The 21699-nt window shown below is 36.5% G+C and overlaps 1 protein-coding gene across 1 annotated transcript in view; it reads right to left on the bottom strand.

Moving 5' to 3' along the window:
* ATP9B (ATPase phospholipid transporting 9B (putative)) overlaps nucleotides 1-21477 on the bottom strand; it is a 165464-nt gene extending 143987 nt beyond the window's left edge. The window contains exons 1-2 of the mRNA XM_026843584.1: nucleotides 21369-21477; nucleotides 8123-8296 (exon numbers count right to left, since the gene is read on the bottom strand). Coding sequence (XP_026699385.1) covers nucleotides 8123-8296; nucleotides 21369-21409 — 215 coding nt within the window. The 5' untranslated portion in view covers nucleotides 21410-21477. The remainder of the gene's footprint in view (nucleotides 1-8122; nucleotides 8297-21368) is intronic.
* Nucleotides 21478-21699: the final 222 nt, after the last annotated feature.

The raw sequence follows: 21699 nt of genomic DNA, 5'->3' as shown, positions 1-21699 counted from the left end.
TAGCAAACAGAATCATGCCGCTGAGGCTCAGCAGACTATTTACTAACAGTAAAACAAGAAACAAACACGGATGTGACAACTCACATAATACAATCAATCAGCCTAAAACTTGCTAGGACTATCCACAGGGGCAGATTATTAACACAGATGAATACAGATGGTTTAGAAAGAAAAGCAGCTTTGCCATACACTGTATATATTTGCTTTACAATCTTGCATGCTAAAGGAGTATTTCTCTGCATTTTTTAATACTGGAGAAAGGTGCCTCAGTCATGTTGGGAGTCTGTTTTAGGCAACTGAATCAAGAAGACTAAGCTGACGGGCCTTCCATGAGCATCTACTGCAGCCAAAGCACAGACCTAGCTGGTCACAGTGGATTTCAGCTACATCAGCAGGTCAAGTTGAAGGTGAAGGAAAGTGACACACATTTTTCTCATGAGATTTTTGAATATACTGACAATACTTCTGATGCAGAAAAAAAGAGTAACCATTAGGAAGTTCTTATAAATTGTATTCAAGCCAACAGAAAGGATTTTGCTGAGAACAGGAAGGGAAAATTATGATCCAGACACGTGAGCACTATTTCCTGGATGAATTCTGTATGTTCAACCTATTTGTATGCATTTCTACAGACCTGAAAGAAAACAGAAAGTCTTAACCAACACTGACATGTCAAGAGCAACCTCTCAAATGGAACTAAATTACCATCTGAGAAGAACCAGATGCACTATACTGCATGAGATTAACATGTCCTCTCTTGACTCCTGGTGCTTTGAGCACCCTGATCTAGTGAAAGATGTTCCTGCCCATAGCCAGGGAGGTTGGACTAGATGATCTTTAAATGTTCCTTCCAACCCAAATCATTCTATGATTCTCTGTCTCTTAAAATAAAACTTAGCTCAAGATATTTATCATAAGGAAAGTAAAGGAACACATTCTTGGAACTGACACAGTTGGAAAAATCATAATTGCAGAGTAGCTTGTTACAAAACTAAAATAATTTCAGTGAGGTTCTGCAAAGCTTTATCTAGAACTTACTGGGTAATTGACTATTGAGTATTTCATTTTTTCAGACAATAAAAAGCTAGAAGAGACAGGACTACATGCAAATAGATAAGAATTCAAAGCTGTCTTGACAGACTGGAAGAACTACCAGTCCAAGAACTTCCAAGATCTACCTGGAAGATATAGAACACAGTTAAACAGGCAAAAGCACAACACAATATGTTTACATAATCAACTATACAAACACAGAACTGGAAGAGTTAGCAGATGTCAGGTCAGAAGAGGTGACTCAGTTACTGCATGAGAATGGTATACATGTGCAAAAACCCAGCGTATATCTGGTCAGCATGGACAGGCATACTGCTAGCAACTTGTAAATGTATTCATTTTTCTCAATCCAGCACTAGCAAGATCTTAGTTGGCTTACAATACCATTTTGAATACCAAATTTCAACAAACAGGCCTATTGAGAAAACAAAGACCATGCAGAAGAGCAAAAAAACAATTACAGGTTTAGAAAGCAGGGCAAGCTTGTCTACTAGATGCACCAAAAGAAATGGAGTTGTTCAGAGAAGGCTGAATACGGACTTAATACAGTTTCAAGTATGTAAGAAACAGTTGCAAAGAGGAAAGGGACAATTATTCTTTAGGTCCATCATGGACTCAACTGTGGCAAATAAATAAGTGGAGCAGGGGGCAGGACTGAGTAAATGCTTCTGACAACTGGGGTAGAAAGAAACACTTAAGGAAGCTGAAATTGGTACCACTGCAGGTCTCTAAGACCTGGTTAGATCAGACATAAGCAATAGGTGTAATTCATCCTGTGGAAGCAAGGAATCGACTGAATGACCTCTTAAGGTCCTTTCCTATTCTGATTTTCCACAATTATAGGATCACGGTACACACAAATACACAGGGAAGGAAGGTTGATAATTAGCTTACATTGCCACGGTCACACTAAAATGTTCATGACTGTAGCCTGCATTATTGCAGGCCTATTACAAACTAACTTTGCCAAAGAAAAAATGGAAGTGAAAAAGTTGCAGGCTCCTTTTAAAGAAAATTAGAAGTTATGTAATAGAAAAATCATTCAAAGAAATATTCACTTTGCAATGGAAATGCCAGTACACCAATACAGACAGACATTTAAAACACTTCCATTTTAAATGCTGGATTCTGCAGATTTCCTCCCTGAATCTGTCACTATGGGATGGACATCAGTTTGGTTTGATGCTATGTTTATTTTTGTTACAAACATAAGTTAATTCAGCAACTTTTTCCCATCACTTTTAAATAGTGACAAAGAATTACCCTACTGTAAAAACCATAATAGTGTTAGTTCAACATTCAAAGTTCAGCCCTGTTATTTAGTAACATACAAGTCAGAAAAATCAAGTTATCTTGATCCTTATTTAAATTTGTCTTTAAAGCAAAATGAACAGCAGTCTTTCAACATCACGGCCCCGCAGTCAGCACAATGGCTAGTACCACCCTCCTCCAATAACAAAGGTGTGGATTCCTGACCCTTCCCTTGTGCTGATACAACTACTCATGCAACTGCATGGGTAAACTGGACCTGCAAACCAATCCAGATGTAACCTAACACAGAATAAAAAGGGGGACTATTTTCTGTTAGACCCACCACCCCAATCTTTAAAAAAAAAATAAAATATATCAATAGCACTGTGAAAATAGTTGAAATAACGCAAGCTATGTGCTTGCAGGAGAAGGTGGAATGATCCCACTCAGTGCCAGCTTGGATTTACACTTGATAAAACTGGTTACAGAGTTAAAGCTTTAAATGTATTCATTTCCAGAGCATGGTAGTGGAGAGGACAATACAAATGGAAGAGACAGCTTATCTGTATAGTAAGAAGCGTAAACCAGACAAACCAAAAAAGTTATGAGGAAAAATAATTTTTTCCAGGGAACACAAACAAGCATGACAGTTTCTGTCTACAAGCCTGCAGACAGAAATTTCCAGACAGCCTTTGAAATCTTGCATTGCTTAAATCAGTTTTTGAATTTAAACTATAAACAGACTAAACATTTGACTAAGCACAGTCTCTTTTGTAATTTCCTCAGACACTGAGGACTCTTCTATTGCTAAAATTAAACATTTAACTAAAGTAACTGAATTATACTGCCTTCCTTGCCACGGAGTTTCCCATTCTTGAAACTACTTTTTCTGTTACAGATCAACAGACAAGCTGAAAGAGATGCCACAATGACCATTAGTTTAGCAAATGCCAAAAAGTACAGACACAAGAATGATGTCTGACTGGGAAACAACTGTGATATCTTTGATAAAATGAATCTGAGAGCTAACAATGCGCAAGTACTCAGATGCAAGAAAATCTCAAGTGATGAAAATATTAGAGGTTATGACCAAACCAGTAATGTAATGGTTCAGATGAGTTTTACTATCTTAAAAATAAAAATCAGTTAGATTCTGCCATTTACAGTCTCAGCAGTAATCACTTGTTTCACAGGAAATTGCTAACTTTAAAAATCCTGGACAATTTGCATTATTTCAGATTTTTAAGAACAATGAAGTATACCTGATATTTTTGAAACTCAGATTATCAACACCCAACACATACTTAACCTGTTCTCAAATTAACATTACCCAGTACAGAAACTATTTTTGCACAAGGGTATGGACTCTTTCATAGGCTTTTTGTACCCACTAAATTTGTGTGAAACAAAGATCAGGAAAAAAGCATTCTCCAAGTTTCAAATATCCTAAAAAACACAACATAAAATGTAGCATGATCAAGACACACTTCAGATTTTCCTGAAATCTTTTAACGTAAAACCACACCTTATGCAATGGATTCAACAATTAAAAAAACACGTGCTTGGTTACTGATTTAAGCATTTATTTCAAATGCCCTAGCCTAGAAAATTCAACACATGCACAGAAAGCTTTTTCTTAAGGTAGCTATAAACCATGTTGCCTATATCAATACAACAGACTGTGTATATGAAGACACAAATTGATAAAAAAACTTTAAGGTATATCTATTAAATGGCTTTTTACCAACCTGCTTCCTAAGGTGGTTGGTTTTGGTTTGTTTTTTTTTTAAGAAGCAATAACCAGAGCCTTATTATTAGTTACTGATGCCATATTAAAAAAAAAAAACAAAACAAAACCAACAACAAAAAAACCCCAAAAAAACACCTTAGAGTAATTGTTAAACAAGAATCCATAACTTTTTCAGAAATAGAGTGTATCTCTCCAAGTCAAAAGCTAAAGTCTGAACTGACTCTGCAGCTTTAATAATAAAGGCTTTTTAATTTTTTTTTTCATTACTTTTATCCTACAAGCTTAACTGCCAGTATCTTTCACAAAACAGCATTTTCATCAGAATGGAAAGATAATATAAAAGCTCTATATTGTCTGCAAGGGTCAGCTTTTCCTTATTAGGTTTTAAGTAGCAGAAACTAGTTCTGCAAAGAAAACATACTGTAATTATTGTACTCAACAGGTAGCTTCAGTAATCAGGCCAAAAGCAACACAGTGGTCATGTCATTCTTAAAAGATCAGCATTTTCCCATGCTTCTGCATAACAAATGCGTTGCAGATTAATTGAAAGCGTACAGGCCATCTCAGAGCCCAAATTAATCCGAGCATTTGATATCCCCTTCACTTCATATGGAAATGCCATTCAATGGCACCATTTTCATAGGGACAAAGTGTTTTTTGATAACAAGTGGAATGTAAATCTCATGAGAAAGAAATCAATCCAGCCCAAAGAACTCCAGAGTATTGATCTATGTGCATTATAATTTCACAAGCTTGAAGAGAATTTGTAAGTTAAAGGGGAAATGATTACAACGACAAAACAGCTGCTATATCAAAGTTTTCTTTTAACTGTGCTATGAAAGCAACAAATAAGCAGTTTCTGAAGTTAAAAGTTATATTGAATTGTTTTCAGCTTGTTCAAAATCAAAGACAACATTTGATTTAATTATGATTTTTTCCTTGCAAATGTAAAAACTGTTTAAAGACCTGCAGATTTGCAAATAAAGTTCATGCCATTCAGTTTTGATCAACAAGTCAATTGTCTGAACAGTTAAAATCTGAAAAAAGGATTTTTACAAATTCAATTTTAATGTACAGTGCACTTTATCAAATGTTCTATATTTGTTCCTGGCAAAAGGGTGAAACTTTTTCAACTAAACAGTAACAGTTTGTGATGTGGCAGCAAAAATCTATAGAATGTAAAATTCTAAAGCTGCAAAGTAAGAGATGGCAAACTTCCTCTCACAAAAATGAGATTAATCCTAACAATGCAAGACAGACAAAAAAAAATCCTAGTGGGTACAGGGGGTTTTGTTTGTTTGCCACAAGTGAAGTCATTATGAACACAAACATAAGACTTTCAGTGAGAACCCACAAGAAATCAGGGGCCCCCTGAGCTTGGCTCCAGACAGATGCCTAGTCTTTTATTGTGTTCATCTTTCCGTCACAGCTTTGAAAATATTACAATTTAGTTTAAAAAACAAAAAGAAATTCTGGATGTGAAGTTGAGATTTCAACCTCATCCAATCTCAGGTATGAAATACTAATTTCCATAAAAACAGGGTGAAGTTTTAAATTCTGTTCAACTGAACAAGTTTCAGACTGCCATGCTGTATTTCATCTCACACTACATTTAAAAGAATGCAGTTTGACGTCTAGAAATAAATTTCAGTTCTTTGTGTAACATGTATAAACCATCATCAAAACATGTGAAAATTGTTCTCTGACATGTTCTTCTCCATTTCAAGTGTGAAGGCATCAACACCCAATTCTGTCCCGAACTGATACTTCACATCACATAAATACAGTGTAACTCATTTTTCTACAGGCAATTTAAGTAATAACTGCCTGTATGGCAATACAGCAGCCTCCAGGTTTCTTGTATGTTCTTTTGCGTGATCCTAGGTAACTTTATGAACTGCAAATAGGCATTTCAAAAACACTAGCATTCTGTGGGCCCCAGCAAAATTTCATAGTTTTATTATAATGAGAAACCATGAAAAAGAATAATTTAAACACTGACTGCATGTCCCCAACTTATCAATAACAAAGCCTCAATGGTGCTCTCAGCCCAGAAGAAGCCTCCCTATCACCGCAGTGAGTATTTACATACTCACCCAAAAGTACTCACCCAAGCTGAGGTTTTCATCCAGCCTGACTGGAGCAGCAAACAAGATACCATGGGATTCACCTTCCTTCCAGCTAATTTTCACCATCTCATTTAATTAGCCTGCTAACATTCTACAGAAATTCTAAGCTTCTGCTAGGATATGGTGGTTGTCTTTTGGGTTTTTTTGAGATTTAATTTTAATTTTTCATGGAAAAAAATAATCTGCTATGATGTTCTGTTATAGAAAACACTAATGTCATTGAAGTGCCTCTAGGTATAAATACAAGACTGAATGGACTCTTCATGGTATCCAAATTCGGCTGAGAAAATCAGCAGAGCAGAATTCCTACTCCTCTACGGCCTCCTTGTGAGGGCTTTTCTTTTACATGCCTATTAGCAATAAAATACATATAAGGTGTAGCAAAATAATGAATCCATAATGCAATTTCCATGCTCTTTTCATTTTCAAAAATCCTTCACAAATATGGCTCAAGTAATTAATAAATTTTAGAAGTTTGAAAGTTTCTAGGCTTGAGCTCTACTTAAAGCTGAGATGTACATATCAATTTTAAAAAGCAATCTTGCTATCTTCAGCATTAATGACACTTGCTTGTGACATTCTCTTACAATCGTTAATTAGTTCCAACATAACCTCATCTTGCAATTGTCTGTTTCTATCCAAACACTGTAAATCCTCTGTCAGGGCAACTATAGGTTGCAGTCTTTACTGTTCTACCTGTTTTAATGAAACTTCATGAATGTAATCACAGTAACTGATACTTACTAATACTTGAAGAGCTGAACTCACCTAAAGTATATTGTTTGAAAGGTACCTCAATTTTAAGATATGTCCAAAAGATAAACAGCCTCTTTAAATACTTAAAAATGGTTTTTAAAAACTACAATGGTGTCCCCACAACAGAAACACGGCTTCCAAAAATCATTTACATATACAAACACTGCTTCTGTAAACCTATCTATTTCCTTCTTGCTACTTTCCAAACACTTATTCCCTATAATAAAATTAATAATCCATGAGTTTAAATCATTACAGAAAAAAGAAGTCAACACAGATTATATTTTCTGCAAATTGTAAAGCTGTAGAACAAAATTATTTTTAAAATAAAAGTGTACTAATATAGCTTTGCTTGGGTAAAACAATGGTATCAGGCCTCTTGGAATTTATTAAGTGCCATGAAAGCCATCTGTGAAGACTTCTATCTAAATCAATTCTAAAATCATCTGACAAAAAAAGCATTCATCATTTAAGTTCACTGAAAATGTTCCACTCACTTCACTTGAGTGATTCTCAGATTTTTATAATTCAAGACAAACCCCCCCCATGATTCTTAATCATCCTAATAGCAATTGCTGTATTTAGAAATTTGCTAGCAATTTATTAGAAAGTTAATATTCCAAGACAACTGCATACAGCAGAGTTTAGCACAAAAGGTTTCTAAATAAGAACCAAATCACAAGAGCTAATTCCAGCTATAATTCACTCCAGGGCCAGCAGTTATATGATTCTTCAACCTTTAAAGTTGGAAACGTTAACTAATCATTAGTTAGTGAATCTGTTTTGTTTTGTTTTTCTTTTCAGCAACATCAATAAAATTTATATATTGTCAACTTAACATACTAATACGCCCTCAAAAGAAACCTTTAATCCCTCTACCCTGATGTGGTTTTGAGCAGAAGTGAGGACCAGGTTTGAATGGCATATTATAGACCTCAGACTAGAACAAGTTTAGTACATGATCTCTCTTAAAAGCCCCTCTTTCTTGCAAGTCAGCAGAAGGAGAACTCTTTTTATCAACAGCTGGTAACATCTTAGTAGGGAAAATGCAGACAAAGCAATCAAAAGGTACATGACAAGCAAATCACTGTGTTTCTGGACTCTGCACATATCACACAATGCACAGTTACTATTTACTTAATTTGTTTAATAGTTTAATAAAGAGTACTGGTATGCAACAAACCTAGTGCAAAGGAACTTCCAGCCACCACAGATAAACCATTCTAAACCTCTTCTTCTCTGAGAAATTCTGGCTCTTGGTAGAGTATGGTAATCACTTTCATCATTTTCAAAGCCTTCTTCTGACATCATTAGTGGCATTTCATCCAAATGAGAGGACTCATCTTCCACTTGGTACCTGGCAAGATGAAATAAAAACACTAAATAAATAGCCAATACATCATTTTTTATTACTGGAAATCTCCTAAAGTAACAAATTAATTTTTGCCATATAGAATTTTATTAGAGAGATATTTTCATCTAAACATCTCATGTATTTGTGCTAACACATCAATAAGAAATTCTGATTTGAGTTAAAAATGTGTAATTCAGCAGAAAGGCCTTGCAATCAATCATTGTCATAGTATAAATAATTCTAAGGAAATTCTTGTTTCTCATATAATTTTTACACACAGAGCTGCCAATTCATATTTTCAATGGATTCTTTGTAAGACTGTTAAACAGCATTTACTTGGCAAAGTTCATAACAGATGCAAATGACTGAGTTTTCACGGAAATACAGACTTTAGATTCCCACTGAGCTTCTTCAACTTGCTTTCCTGATGTCTATTCCTGTGTACACAAGCTTCTAGTTGAGTCACACTTTCTACACAACTCATCAGTATCTTCAATTACTAAAACATTATAGTCACTTATTATAATTCTACACAAAAACATTCAGTGAATCAAAACAGATTTGTCTGTGGGACCTATGGAAACACCACTAAGCTAACAATGGTCCTTTCCTCTGCAGAACTATTCTCCACCGCAATTTCACATTTCTGGAATGCTTTTTAAGCCAAAACAAAACACTTCAATATTCTATAAGAAAATTCTCCAAGTCCATGTAAATTGAGTAACTTATTCAGTTAATATTTTTGTACCATTTGGAAGATTGAAATGAACTGTGCTATTACTCAGGTTTCTTTTCACAGACTATTAAAATTACTAGTAAGGACATTAATTAGAAGAAAATTTTAAAAATAATTAAACAGGACAGAACAGGAAGAACAAGGAGATGAGGTCCTTCACAGACAGGAGCATCCTCACGTTCGAAGGCCCTGGACTTCATGGGGGACCTTCCACCACCCTGATACGTGTTGAAAGGCCAACACAAAAGGACATGAGCAATCCTGGATGTTCCTGCAGTGCTTTGACAACAACTTTCTCCTCCTCCAAATAATCAGAGTAGGCGATGAAGAGAGGTGCTCTGCTGGACCACATACCAAGCATGGAGGGGCTCACTGGGGATGTGAGGGTCAAACACAGCTTTGGCTGCAGTGACCATATGATGGTGGAGTTCAGGATCCTGAGGGATCATCCTCCAGGGAGGATGGTAAAAAGCAAGCTCACAGCCCTGGACTTCAGGAGAACAGGTTTGGCCTTTTCAAGAACTGTTTAGAAGAGTCCTATGGAATAAGGCCTTGGAGGGAAGAGTGGCCCAAAAAACCTAGTTAGTATTCAAGGATCAGCTTCTCCAAGCTCAAGAGATTTCCATTCCAGTGAAGTGGAAGTTGGGCAAAAATGCCAGGAGGCCTGTGCAGAGGAACAAGAAGATCCTGTCCAAACTCAGACACAAAAAGGAAGCACACGGAGTGTAGAAGTAAGGACAGGTAACCTGGGAGGAATACAAAAACACTGTCCAAGCATCCAAGGACAAAGCCAGGAAAGCTATAGGCCAAATGAAACTGAATCTGGCCACGGATGTCAAAGACAAGAAGTATTTAAGTACACAGGTGACAAAAGGAAGACTAGTAAAAATATGTTCTTATTGCTGCATGAAACGTACCTGGTTACACAGGACATAGAAAAGGTTGAGGCACTGAATGTTGCCTTTGCCCCAGTTTTTACTAGCAAGACTGGCTTTCAGGAGCCCCACGTCTCAGAGAGCAGGGTGAAAGACTGGAGAAAAGAAGATGAGGATGAGGTCAGGGAACACTTAGGCAAACTGGCTGTATATATAAGTCTATGGGCCCTGAGGGGATGCACCCATGAGTGCTGAGGAAGCCACTGCAGGCCACTTTCAATAATCTTTGATCAATCATGGAAACTGGGAGAAGTGACTGAAGAGTGGAGGAAAGCAAATGTCACTCCTACCTTCAAGAAGGGCAAGAATGAGGACCCAGGGAACTACAACAACATGTCAGTCTCATGATCCCTCGGAAGGTCATGGAGCAGCTCATCCTGGAAACCATTTCCAGGCACATGAAAGACAAGAAAATCATCAGTAGTCACCATGGCTTCACCAAGGGGAAGTCATGCTTTACCAATTCGATAAACTTCTACAATGAAGTAACTGGCTTGGTAGATGAAGGGAGAACAGTGGATAGTGTCTACTTGGACCTCAGTAAGGTCTTTGATACCATGTCCCATAAAATCCTCATAGACAAGCTGCTGATGCGGGGGTTAGATGAGCAGAAAGTGAGATGGACAGAAAATTGGCTAAATGGCCAGGCCCAGAGGGTAGTCATCAGTGGCACAAAGTCCAGTTGGAGGCTAGCAACTAGCAGTGTACCCCAGGGGTCCATACTGGGTCCAGTCCTGTTTAACATACTCATTAGTAATCTAGAGGGTGGGGCAGAGCAAGTCTGCAGATGACACAAAACTGGAAGAGGAACCTTCAGAGGAATAATCCCCCACACCAGTATATGCTCAGAACCATGCAGCCAGAAAGCAGTTTGACAGAAAAGAACCTGGGGGTCCTGGTGGACACCAGATTGAACATAAACCAGTGATGTGTCCTTGCTACAAAAAGCTACTGGTATCCTGGGCTGTGTTAGGCAACATAGTGCCAGCAGGTCAAGGGTGGTGCTGCTCCTCCTCTGCTCAGCACTGGTGAGGCCACACACTGGACTCCTGTGTCCGGTTCTGGGCTCCTCAGTGTAAGAGGCATGGACAGACTGCAGAGTCCAATGAAGGGCCATGAAGATGATTAAGGGACTGGAAGATCTCTCTCTATGAGGAAAGGCTGAGAAGGGTATGACTCTTCAGCCTGGAGAGGACAAGGCGTAGGCAGGATCTTATTAACGTCTATAAATACCTGAATGGAGGTTGCAAAGACGACTGTGCCAGGCTCTCTTCAGTGGCTCCCAGTGACAGGACCTGAGTCAACGGGCACAGACTCAAACACAGGAGGTACCATCTGAACATCAGGAAACACTTTTTTTTACCATGAGGATGACTGAGCACTGGCAAGGGTTGTCCAGGGAGGTTGTGGCATCTCTATTCATGGAGATGTTTAAAAGTCATCTGGACATAATCCTTGGCAGCCAGCTCTAGGTGGCTCTGGCTTGACCAGGGGGGAGTTCTGCTGACACAGAACAGCACACTGAGCAGTATTCAGTCTAAAATCTTGATAGACAAACTCAGTATTTTAAAAAGAAAGTACCATTACAAGTAGGACTAACCATGAAAAAGCACCATCACTTGGGATTTGCATTTTCTTCAATTAGTGTCTATTGTCTATTTAATACAAACATCTGAAACCATTTCCTCTTCTGGATTTTCTGTGTTATGCCCTGTTGTTTACAGAAATATATTAAAGCAGTTATTAATCTTTTTGGATGCCAGGAAAGGGAGAGGGGGAGGCAGGGATTGTATAGTAGCATTAGATGAAAAGGTACATCACATACTTTATACTAGCTATGTAATAAATTTGTATCAACACAGTTAAGAAAGAAGATCTAATAAGAAAGGAGGAAAAAAAAAACCCTCAAACCCACTATTGGTTAACCAGTCATTACCTAGACACTTCTTTTGCTTGGCAGGTAATGCCCTGATTTCTGCACCAACTTTGAATCACTTGGTATGGGACATCATTAAGGGATGTTAATGTGTTCAAACCAGATTAGAAAATAATGCATAACTAGGAATAATAATAAACACACACATCCATCCCCCTGGCTGCAAGTCAACTGAGTACTTAAACCTTAATCATGTACACCTTGTGAAGAAAAATCTTCATCTGTTTCATATGACACAAAAGCACAATCACACTACAGAACACACTACAGAAGTTTCAAACTGAAAAACTGCATAAATTTGTTAAAAGTTAGAGTTTCTAGAAAGTTATAATAGTTTTGTGGACACATGACATGGAAAATGCCTTCAGAATTATTACCACCAGTACTCACTTAAAAAAAAAAAAAAAGAGTTTTAAACAAACATGAAAAACTCAGTCTTCACAATGTTGCTTGCAAAAATCTGTATCTGATGTTTAGTTTAACATGGCAATCTGGCAATGTTTTCCATTCTCATTACTGCCAATGGTCATTAAGAAAAAACACTATACAAAAAATTCTGTTCACAAAACAGAGCAGTTATTGCAGTTTAACATGTACATTATACTACATTATATGGATTACTCTCAGACTAGAATAATTTTAACACTAGACAATAAAACCACTGCTTACAAAAAACTTAAGACATCACTTTATGCTAAGACTTCCAGTAAGACAGACCTGTGTTTAAACAGATTCACATTCAATGCTTTTATAATCTCTCCTGGATAAATTTACAGATTACATTATTATAGTTTTAATATAGAGCTTCCCATTGCATTGTCTTGCTTTTCGACCTCCAAAAAATTAATAGTGTATCTGTAACACCATCTAGTGAAATCATAATCTGCTATCTGTACAGGAGTATACAGAAAGATATTGCAAAGTAACTGATCCTTTTTACTTCTGTATGAAGTTAACAAGTGTCTGATTTAGAAATAATATCCTCTGAGTCATATCCTTTATATACAAAGGTAACACAGCAAACATGGTTAAAAGTCTCTCTTGAAGGAACATGCCAATGCAAGGGAATTATGGGAGGGAGACTTGGCTGAGAAACAGACATGCATAGTATTTAAAGCTACTCTTGTAAGTGTGGTAATATTTGCAGACTATATTGATGTCTTAATCATAATTTCTTTTAAGGGTTTTTTGCCATATTATAAACAAATATTTTTTCACAATCCGTATCTAGGTTTGCACTTTTAAATATGAAGCTTCATCAAGTAGTTAAGATAATGAGCACAAGCACCATCACCTTTAGTAATCCTGACTTCAAAATACAGTCTCTGAACTGGCAAGCAATTTATTCTGTTTCAAAAGCAATTTTGCTATTGTGTTGGAAAATTGTACTTCAGTATTTAAAAACAATAAGATAATGAATAATGGATTTTTCATAACTACAATGAAGACAAAAATCTTTATGTCTTTGTTACCTAGTATTTTTTCACACTTAATTGCTTGAAGTGCTGATTTTCCTTGAGTGACAAATCAATTAAGTATGATCCTAGAAACTTGTATTAAAATAGGGAAGCACTGAAAGCAACATGAATAAAGAAGCCAAAGTGAAGACGTCAAAACTCTCAGCATGAGTGCTACTAAACCAGGTATGAAGACAACTATCTCAACAAAAATATGGTTTCCTAAGGAAAAAGGAACATTAATATTAAACAACTTTCAACAAAATCTGATTAGTATTAGGAATATCATTTAACAGATTTAAGTGATAGGGAACCATGTACAATACATACTTTAAAATGAAATTTTGATATAAACATCTGCTGTGAAAGTGAAGCCTCAAGTCTACCTACATCATTCCACTTCAATGGCTGTTTGCCAAAGGAGATGCAGCTGCACAGATACATGGGTGCCTAACTGGCAATGAAATTCTTTTTAATTCATTTAGTCTGGCTACCTATTTAAATCCATAGTTATTTCTGTATTTTCTGCCAGTTTCCATTGTTCTAAAAAAGAAATGTTCAAGGGTGCAAGAGGACAGTGCAAGGGGCAGGGCAATCATGACTACATGTTCTTCTGGTTTTACTCAATGGACAAATGCAGCAGTATCTACAATGGATTTTTCTATTTGTCTGCTTAGACCCAGGTAGGATAGGAGCACTGTGTCAGATACTGCATAAATACAATTTCCTTGTTGCCTATCACTTTTGCTATATAACATAATTTACAAGAAAGAAAAACAAAGCTGATGTCTTAAGGTGTTACTTTGCAAACTTAGCGAGGCAGGGAAAAGGAATGTGTGGACACAAGTCTACGCAGGAACTGGACACAGGAGATGGCTGTCGGATGCAGAGTAGCATGGAAGAGAGGCATTAGTGGAAAAAGTTCCAGATGAGCATCTGAGTAGAAAAGCTGAGAAACATCAGTTACTGGCAGCTGAGGTGTCACCACTCGCCACTATGACCACGTGCCATCCCAACAAGCACTAGCGATTTGGCTCAATGGCTGCTGTCAGCCACAGGACTCCCTCTGCTTCTGGTCAAAGGCAGAAGAGAGACTGAAGGAGTAAGCAGCACAGTCTATCTCAGCCATATCCAACTCTACCTCCAGTAATTCCTCCCAGGGCTAACCTAGGCAGACACCTTCCCAGTCTGAGGATTAAGGAGAAGAGTGCCAAATTGTACAGACGCAGTAGGAGAAATAATGAAGACAGGGATGGGCATGTTTATATAAAGAGCAATTGTTTCTTAAAGGACCAAGCACCAAAGCAGCAACTGCTGTAGGCTAGCTATATCACTGACATAACTGTTAAGATCCTGTCCTGTGACAAAGAAAAAATTCCCAGGTATCTCTGCTCAGCAGCAGGAAACATTCTGTTAAGAAATGCACATTTGTCCACAAACCACGCTTATAAATATACAATATGTGTTCACATATCTGCTCCTCTTACTCAATATCCAGCATCTCCATAAAACAGATTGCTTTGCTAGAAGCTACCTGAGAAAAATCAAATCACAAATATGTATTTTTTCAAATATTCTTCTGCATTTCTAAAGATTGGAAGTTATTTTTTCCCCCTCTAATTTCAAACACCTCTATGCTTTACACAGCAGTAAATTCAGTTAAACCGTGTTGTTCCCAGTTTACAACAGAATTGGAAAAATCTTCTACAGGTAAGTGCATGAAATGCAAAGAACTTCCTTTAACCTCTTCCTCCAAAACACAGAAAAGCTAATTTCAGAAGTTTTTAAAATTGATTAGAGCTTGCCACTATTTGACCCTATTTAGCTTTAGTGATGCCTCTAATGCAAGTGTACCCCTAATCCAAATTACTTGGAAGTTTGGGCCTGAAAAAAACCACATGCACACACAAAATAATGCTATCACAAATTTACATGCATTATCAGGTATAGGTATGTCGGAGATCTCTACACGGAAGATGACACTAACCACAGTATTCCAACCGTTATAACAAAAAAAAAAACAAACAACAAACATTTGGACAGCTTTTAATGAAGCTGAAGATTCGTAGAGCTGAACATTTATAACCAGTTTCAATAGTTAACTTTGCTTTTGTGTCCTTGCGTAACAGGATCTTTGAAAACTACTACAATAGTACAACACTCCCATTATAGTGCATGTTTATGCACTGGACAATGAAATAGAAGGAAAAAGTATTACTATAGTATGCATGCAAGTTTATTACTGCATGTGTGCCACTGAGATGAATAATATTTACTGCAATATGACCAAATAAATCAAGTTGTCCCCAGCCTTTTACAAATGATGCAGAGATATTTTGGAAAAACCACAAAAAAAAAAAAAAAAAAAAAAAGCTGGCATATTCTGCCTTGCAGAACTAAGGGAAAAACCCTTGCACCTGCTGAGATAAAGGTCTAAAAGTAGACTACAGTTATTACCAAGGCAGCTCCCTTTCATCAGTAGCTTATCAAAAATTGCTTAAATCACAGATACTAAAACTGCAGGCTCCTCCAGACACTTACACAAAGCAAATACTCTGAATGCTATTTGCCTTCTCTCTCTCCTAGCTCACTTTCTTACCAGCTGTATACAACAGATGAAGCAAAAGCAGAAGATCTGCATAATGAAGCCTTCATGAAAAAAGGCACCTTTCCTTTTTCCCCTTTGCTTACCTTACAAAGCACTACACATATCCTAATACAAGATCTTTTTCAACCCATGACAAGATGGGTGAGTCTCTGTATTTAACAAATAGGTACCAGAAATACCTAAATACACAGCAGGACCTGGAGAAACATCATCTACATTCACCAGAACCCTATTTTTAATTAGTAGGGTATGTCATTGATCACAACAATGGGGCCATTTTATCACTGTCACTGGCTATTGTTATTGACATTGTAGCCCAATCAATTGTTTTCTCTCTGTTCTTAGCAATCCAAATGCCTTCCCAAGCAACACAAATCACTGTATTTAGATACTACAGATACAAACTAGGAAGGCATACAAATACAGGGCAAAAATAATAGCTTAAACACAAACCACCTCAGAAATACATTTACAAAGTTTATTCTGCTGCACACACTCACATGTCCTCACTGCAAAAAATACATCATTTGAAATAGCAATGTGAAATTCTTAAACTTTTTTTTTGCCTAATGATTAAAATGCTTCAGATCAAGATAATTACTCTAAAAATAATCATGCTAAAGATTACAACTGTCTGTAAACCTATCTTGGTTTGAAAGTATATTACTAATGCAGAAAAAAACACAAGGACAACTTTTTCCATTTCTAAGTAACATCAAGTCAAAAAACTGCAATTACTAAAATCACTTAAAGTTCCTACGTCATCAAAATTTATTCCTGTAGACAAAGTATTTCAAACTACTTCTCAGGTATAACACCAATGAAAATGTCAGTGTATGTAAAAAATATTTTGTAGCTACTACTGTGAGCAGCTCTATGTGCATAACGTGCAATACAGTTACCTGTATCATTAAATCAAAGATTGCTCAGAAAAGCAAAAGCCACAGAAACAATAATGACAACACACTGCATAAAAGCTTGGAGTGCATAATGACAAGGCCGTTTTTGAAAAGTTACATATCAAACTACTTTGACCTTCGTTTCAGGCAAAAAATCTCAGAATCTAAACCTACCCTAAACCTGGTGCCAGTCCCAACAGGATGTATTAACCTATGAATAAAGTCAAGCAAAGAAACACACAATCCAGGAATGTGAATATGTGCACAATGGGCATAGAACATGCATCGAGAAGAAAGTTTAAAAAAAATTTAACTTTTTTCTAAAAACCAGTGGCATTTAGAACTTGAAAGAATCTTAAAAAAAAATTCGTAAAAACAGACATCCAACCACTGTTACACAAATACAACATCCCAAGTACAAAGGTGCCATGCAAAGAACCCTGTTGGAAGTATCAGAATTAAGAGATGGTATCTCAGACTCAGCCTAAAAATTATTCAGTGACATAGTTCCAAACAACTGAATCACAGAATAATCAAGAGATGGTATCTCAGATTCTGCCTAAAAATTACTCAGTGACATAGTTTCAAACAATTGAATCACTGTCCAAAACCAGAATTCAGGAAAGGCTAATGACAAAGGACAGTATGCCCTGCAAGATAGTGACATCTTTTTTTTTTTTTTTAAAATGAAAAGAAGTTTTGCTTTGCAAGAGACAAACACTTTGAATTTCAGGTAGTCAGTAAAAAGCAGAGGGGTAATAGTTCTCCTGTAAAAAAAAAAACCAAAGGACATATATGATTGATCTACTTTGTAAGAATGGCATAACAGTACAGACAATTCTTACAGAGATACCTTTGAACTGCATTTGATCCTTTCCTCCTTATGCTAAAACAAAAGGTAGAGTTGTATTTGAATGAACATTTGACTATCAGCATAACATACAGCTGTGTATTTTAACGCGTTCTCATTTCCAATACATTTCAACATCTTCATATAGTAACTATAACGTAAAATACCAGGAATACCACTTCTGGTTGTTCAGTTTGTGACACTTTCAGCAAGTATCAGTTGAACCTGTAACATTTGTAATTTTTGGTATCACAATAACTAATAGATCTCATGGAGTTGCCACCACCAGCAAATAACATTTCTGTCCTACAGAGAAGTGGGTTAGACTAATCTGTACTGGTGCATCCACTTAGTTGCCAGTTCTGTATGTGTGTCTCAGAGGAAAATAAAAAAATAAAAATAAAAATAGGCAAACCATAGGACACAGGTTAAATTTAAACAAAGCATCACAAGAATCAGGATTATGTTAAGAGATTTCTCCACGAGCAACTGTTAAGTGTGCCAGTATACATGCAGACAATTAACAAGCAGTACCCACTCCTGCTCTCTCACAGAGTTGCTTAACTTTGAGGAGTTTCTGTGACCATATTCTGAATAGTAGGATAAATAGCAATAAAAATGCTATTTCTACAAAAAGTTACAAACATTTACAGTTTATGTTCCTGGACTAAACAATGCATTGCTTCTGGTCAAACAACAGATGTTTGAAGAAGTTACTGTGACTTTGTAACAGCAGCTTTAAAATATAAATGTTCACAAGTAAATTCAGTTCCATCTTCAGAATGCTTTACTGCAGAAGTTACATTAAAATTCAAATTAATGTCAATATTGTCAATCCTTCAGATTCATCCATCATTTTAAAACTTATTTTCAGGAGGAAATATGTAGAGCCATTCAATTAACAGGTGTGTGGAGGGAGAAAAACAGATTAAACTGAAACCTGTAAAACTCTGCCCAAATATAGTAAGAACTTTTGTTCTCAATATTCAGAAATACCCAGGAAAAGAGATTCATAGGAACTAGCAACATTTTAGAAAAACTGCAAGAAAGACAAAGTAGCACTGCATACAACCCATGCAACAGGTAAACTCTGATGATACATATCAATCAACATTTGGGTTTTTGAACAGTTATGGGCATTCTTAAAGGTTTTCCAGGCCCACAATTAAGGCAAAATAAATTGAGCTTTCTATAAACACCAATCTACAAGAGATGTTAGGTCCTATGAGCTTGGATTGTTACATGGTCTCAAAAAATAATATTATTTGTGGAAGTTTTTATTCTTAATTATTACAATTAAAGCATCAAAAACCTGGCATATCATTTGACACTGCAATATGAAGAATAACATCTGAACTATGAAAATCACACTGTACTTCAGAAGTAGAACATGCGCTTCTAAAACAACTGAAAGCAGGCACCAGGTATCAAGGTATTTTAACAAAGCTTACTTTAGACAACATGAGAAATTAAAGAAACCACAGATTTACTGTACATGCACCTAGTATTATCTGTTGACATTTGTATGTCTATTTTTGGTGATTCACTGTGAAACTTAGCCAAACGTTGAGAAATCATAACCAGAAAGACTTCAAGATTGCTGGGAACAGCTTCCATTTAAATGAAAAGCATTAGAACAGTAATATTACATTTAACCATCTTACTTTATGCCACATGAAAATTTGTTTGACATTTGTGAGTATCGGGGAAGTATGTGAATTCTCAAAAAACCTTGAGTTCTGCAGACTTCCATTCCATTTTGCATGGATTTTTTTATAGATTTTTTTTTTTAAGAAAAAAGATACTTCACATGAAACAAACTACAATCCACAAGTTTTTAAGTAAAAAAGTATCCTGCATTTGCCTGGATAAAGGACACATTCTCCTACTATTCTGCTTTTTTTTCCTTCTAATTTTATTTTTCACTAATGATATAAATGAAAGACAATTCAAAAATAACAGTATAGCTGGTTGGCTTAAAACATAGTTGCTCTATCACTGAGCAAATCAGAGACAATTAACAGTAGTTTATCTGTTCCACAGCTTACCCTGCTGCAACCACCTAACACATCTAGTGTGGTCATTCAAAAGTACACTACTGTGATCCATACTATGAATAATCATGCAAGAGGATTCCTTCTAGCGAGTGAGTGTTTTTTATTACATCATCTTTGTGAATACCTACAGTGCAACTGAATTTGTGTAATACTGGATGCAGCTAGCAAGACCTGATTTTTTGGTACCAGCTCGGAAGTCCTAACAACTCACCAGTTAGCCATATGAGGCCAAATAGAAGCATACACTGACAGCAGCAAGTACAGGACACATGAACAAACAAGGTATTTTGTTTATGGATAAATCAGGATTGACTACTGTTTAACTCCTTATCAGCTTCAAAATTCCACCAGGCTGCTTGTTTTCCTTCCATCAACCTCACATAACAACACCGGGACAGCACAGTTGACTTCCTGTGTTTAGCAGTTAATTAGTCTGGGGGTAATGATGACAAACACAAGTCTAACCTATGAGAACAAGCTGTTAAGTCTCATTGTGCATTTAAGGTGATCCTGGATTTCTCTGGTCCTCCTTTCCCTTCACCATGTAAGTAAAAAGCAGCAGCTATTTTTCCTAGAGATAACCAATCCTTTGTGATGAAGGGCAAAGTGCTGAAGCAAGTGCTGAATCAATCACCTTCCCCAAGCTTTCTAAACTAATCAAGTCAAATATATTAAACGATACCAAGGTTTCTTTAATACTTTGAAGATGAACAACCTTCTACTTCAAGATAGATTTCCCTAGTTTCTAACAGTAGCACACAAACAGTTCTCTATCTGAGGCAGGGAAAGATGGCAGAAGATAAAAAACTTGATTTTCTACTGCAAAAATTAGTAAGTTGCCCTTAAACATCAGAAATAAAAGCAGAACAGGATGCATGTGCTCAGTGATCCACAAGTAACATTTAATACATATTTTTAATTTTTTTTTAAACAGGCCTTAACATATACAAAGTGAATATATAAAATACATTAATCTTGTCATGTTTATAGATGAAGTACATCCCAGGACATTTCATGGTTCTTAACTGGCTACAATATTATACAGAAGTGTACAGTCTCAGGTATGTATCAAAGTTTCTTTAGGTGTGTGGGAAAAACATATTCCAGCTTTAAAATGTGCTAACAGTCTGTCAAAATAATCCCAAAAGCACTGAATAAGAAAGGCTTTGTCCTCACTGCAAAGCAAACTACAGCAACACTGGCAGACTCCTACAGACTGCTTAGCTCAAGCAAAAGAAGTCATCCTACAAATTAGTTTTGAGGCCACTAAAGATGAGCAACTGCTGAGTTGTATTAACTGATGTTGCACAGTAGCAGGGCAATCAGTTTGAGCTAAAAACACTACCACATTGAAGTTAAGGATCTGTGTATAAGACTTTCAAAAGACTGTAAATTCTTCACTGAAGGAATAAATCACAGCAAGGCAAAGACTCTCGAGGGCCCAGAAACCAAAGTACTGGATTAAACCCCAAATACCAACTCTTATTATATTTTAATCAGTGTTTGTTTCTAGATATCTTCAAAAGTATGAATTATACCCTTTTAGGCAAAATCCGCATGTATATATGCATGTGATAACTTTCTGCATATCAGAGACCTCAGTGACTTCACTTCAACACTCATTAGTATCTGCAACATCAGGAGCGTTGCTGCAGTTTCCACCGGAATGCAAGGCTTCTTCAAAGTCTGTGCTGAAGATAAAGATTAGAAAAGCAGGATGAATCATTCATACAGACTTAGAAGCTGTAGTTCAATTACAAGTTTAGAGTCATAAAACTTATGAGTTGTAGTTTGACTGCCTGCACTGCATATTTCCTCTTTGACTTTACAGAAGACACCTGTGGTAGAATCTACAGAGGCCTTCCCAAGCTTCTGTTACAGGTCCATACAACACCTTCCAAAGTACATAACAGTTGTTCTCACAAATC

This window comes from Athene cunicularia (assembly GCF_003259725.1).
Source record: "Athene cunicularia isolate RWA chromosome 2 unlocalized genomic scaffold, athCun1 chr2_part1, whole genome shotgun sequence".
Classification (NCBI taxonomy): domain Eukaryota; kingdom Metazoa; phylum Chordata; class Aves; order Strigiformes; family Strigidae; genus Athene; species Athene cunicularia.
The sequence above is the reverse complement of the archived record's forward strand: the minus strand, read 5'-3'. Positions and strand labels throughout refer to the sequence as shown.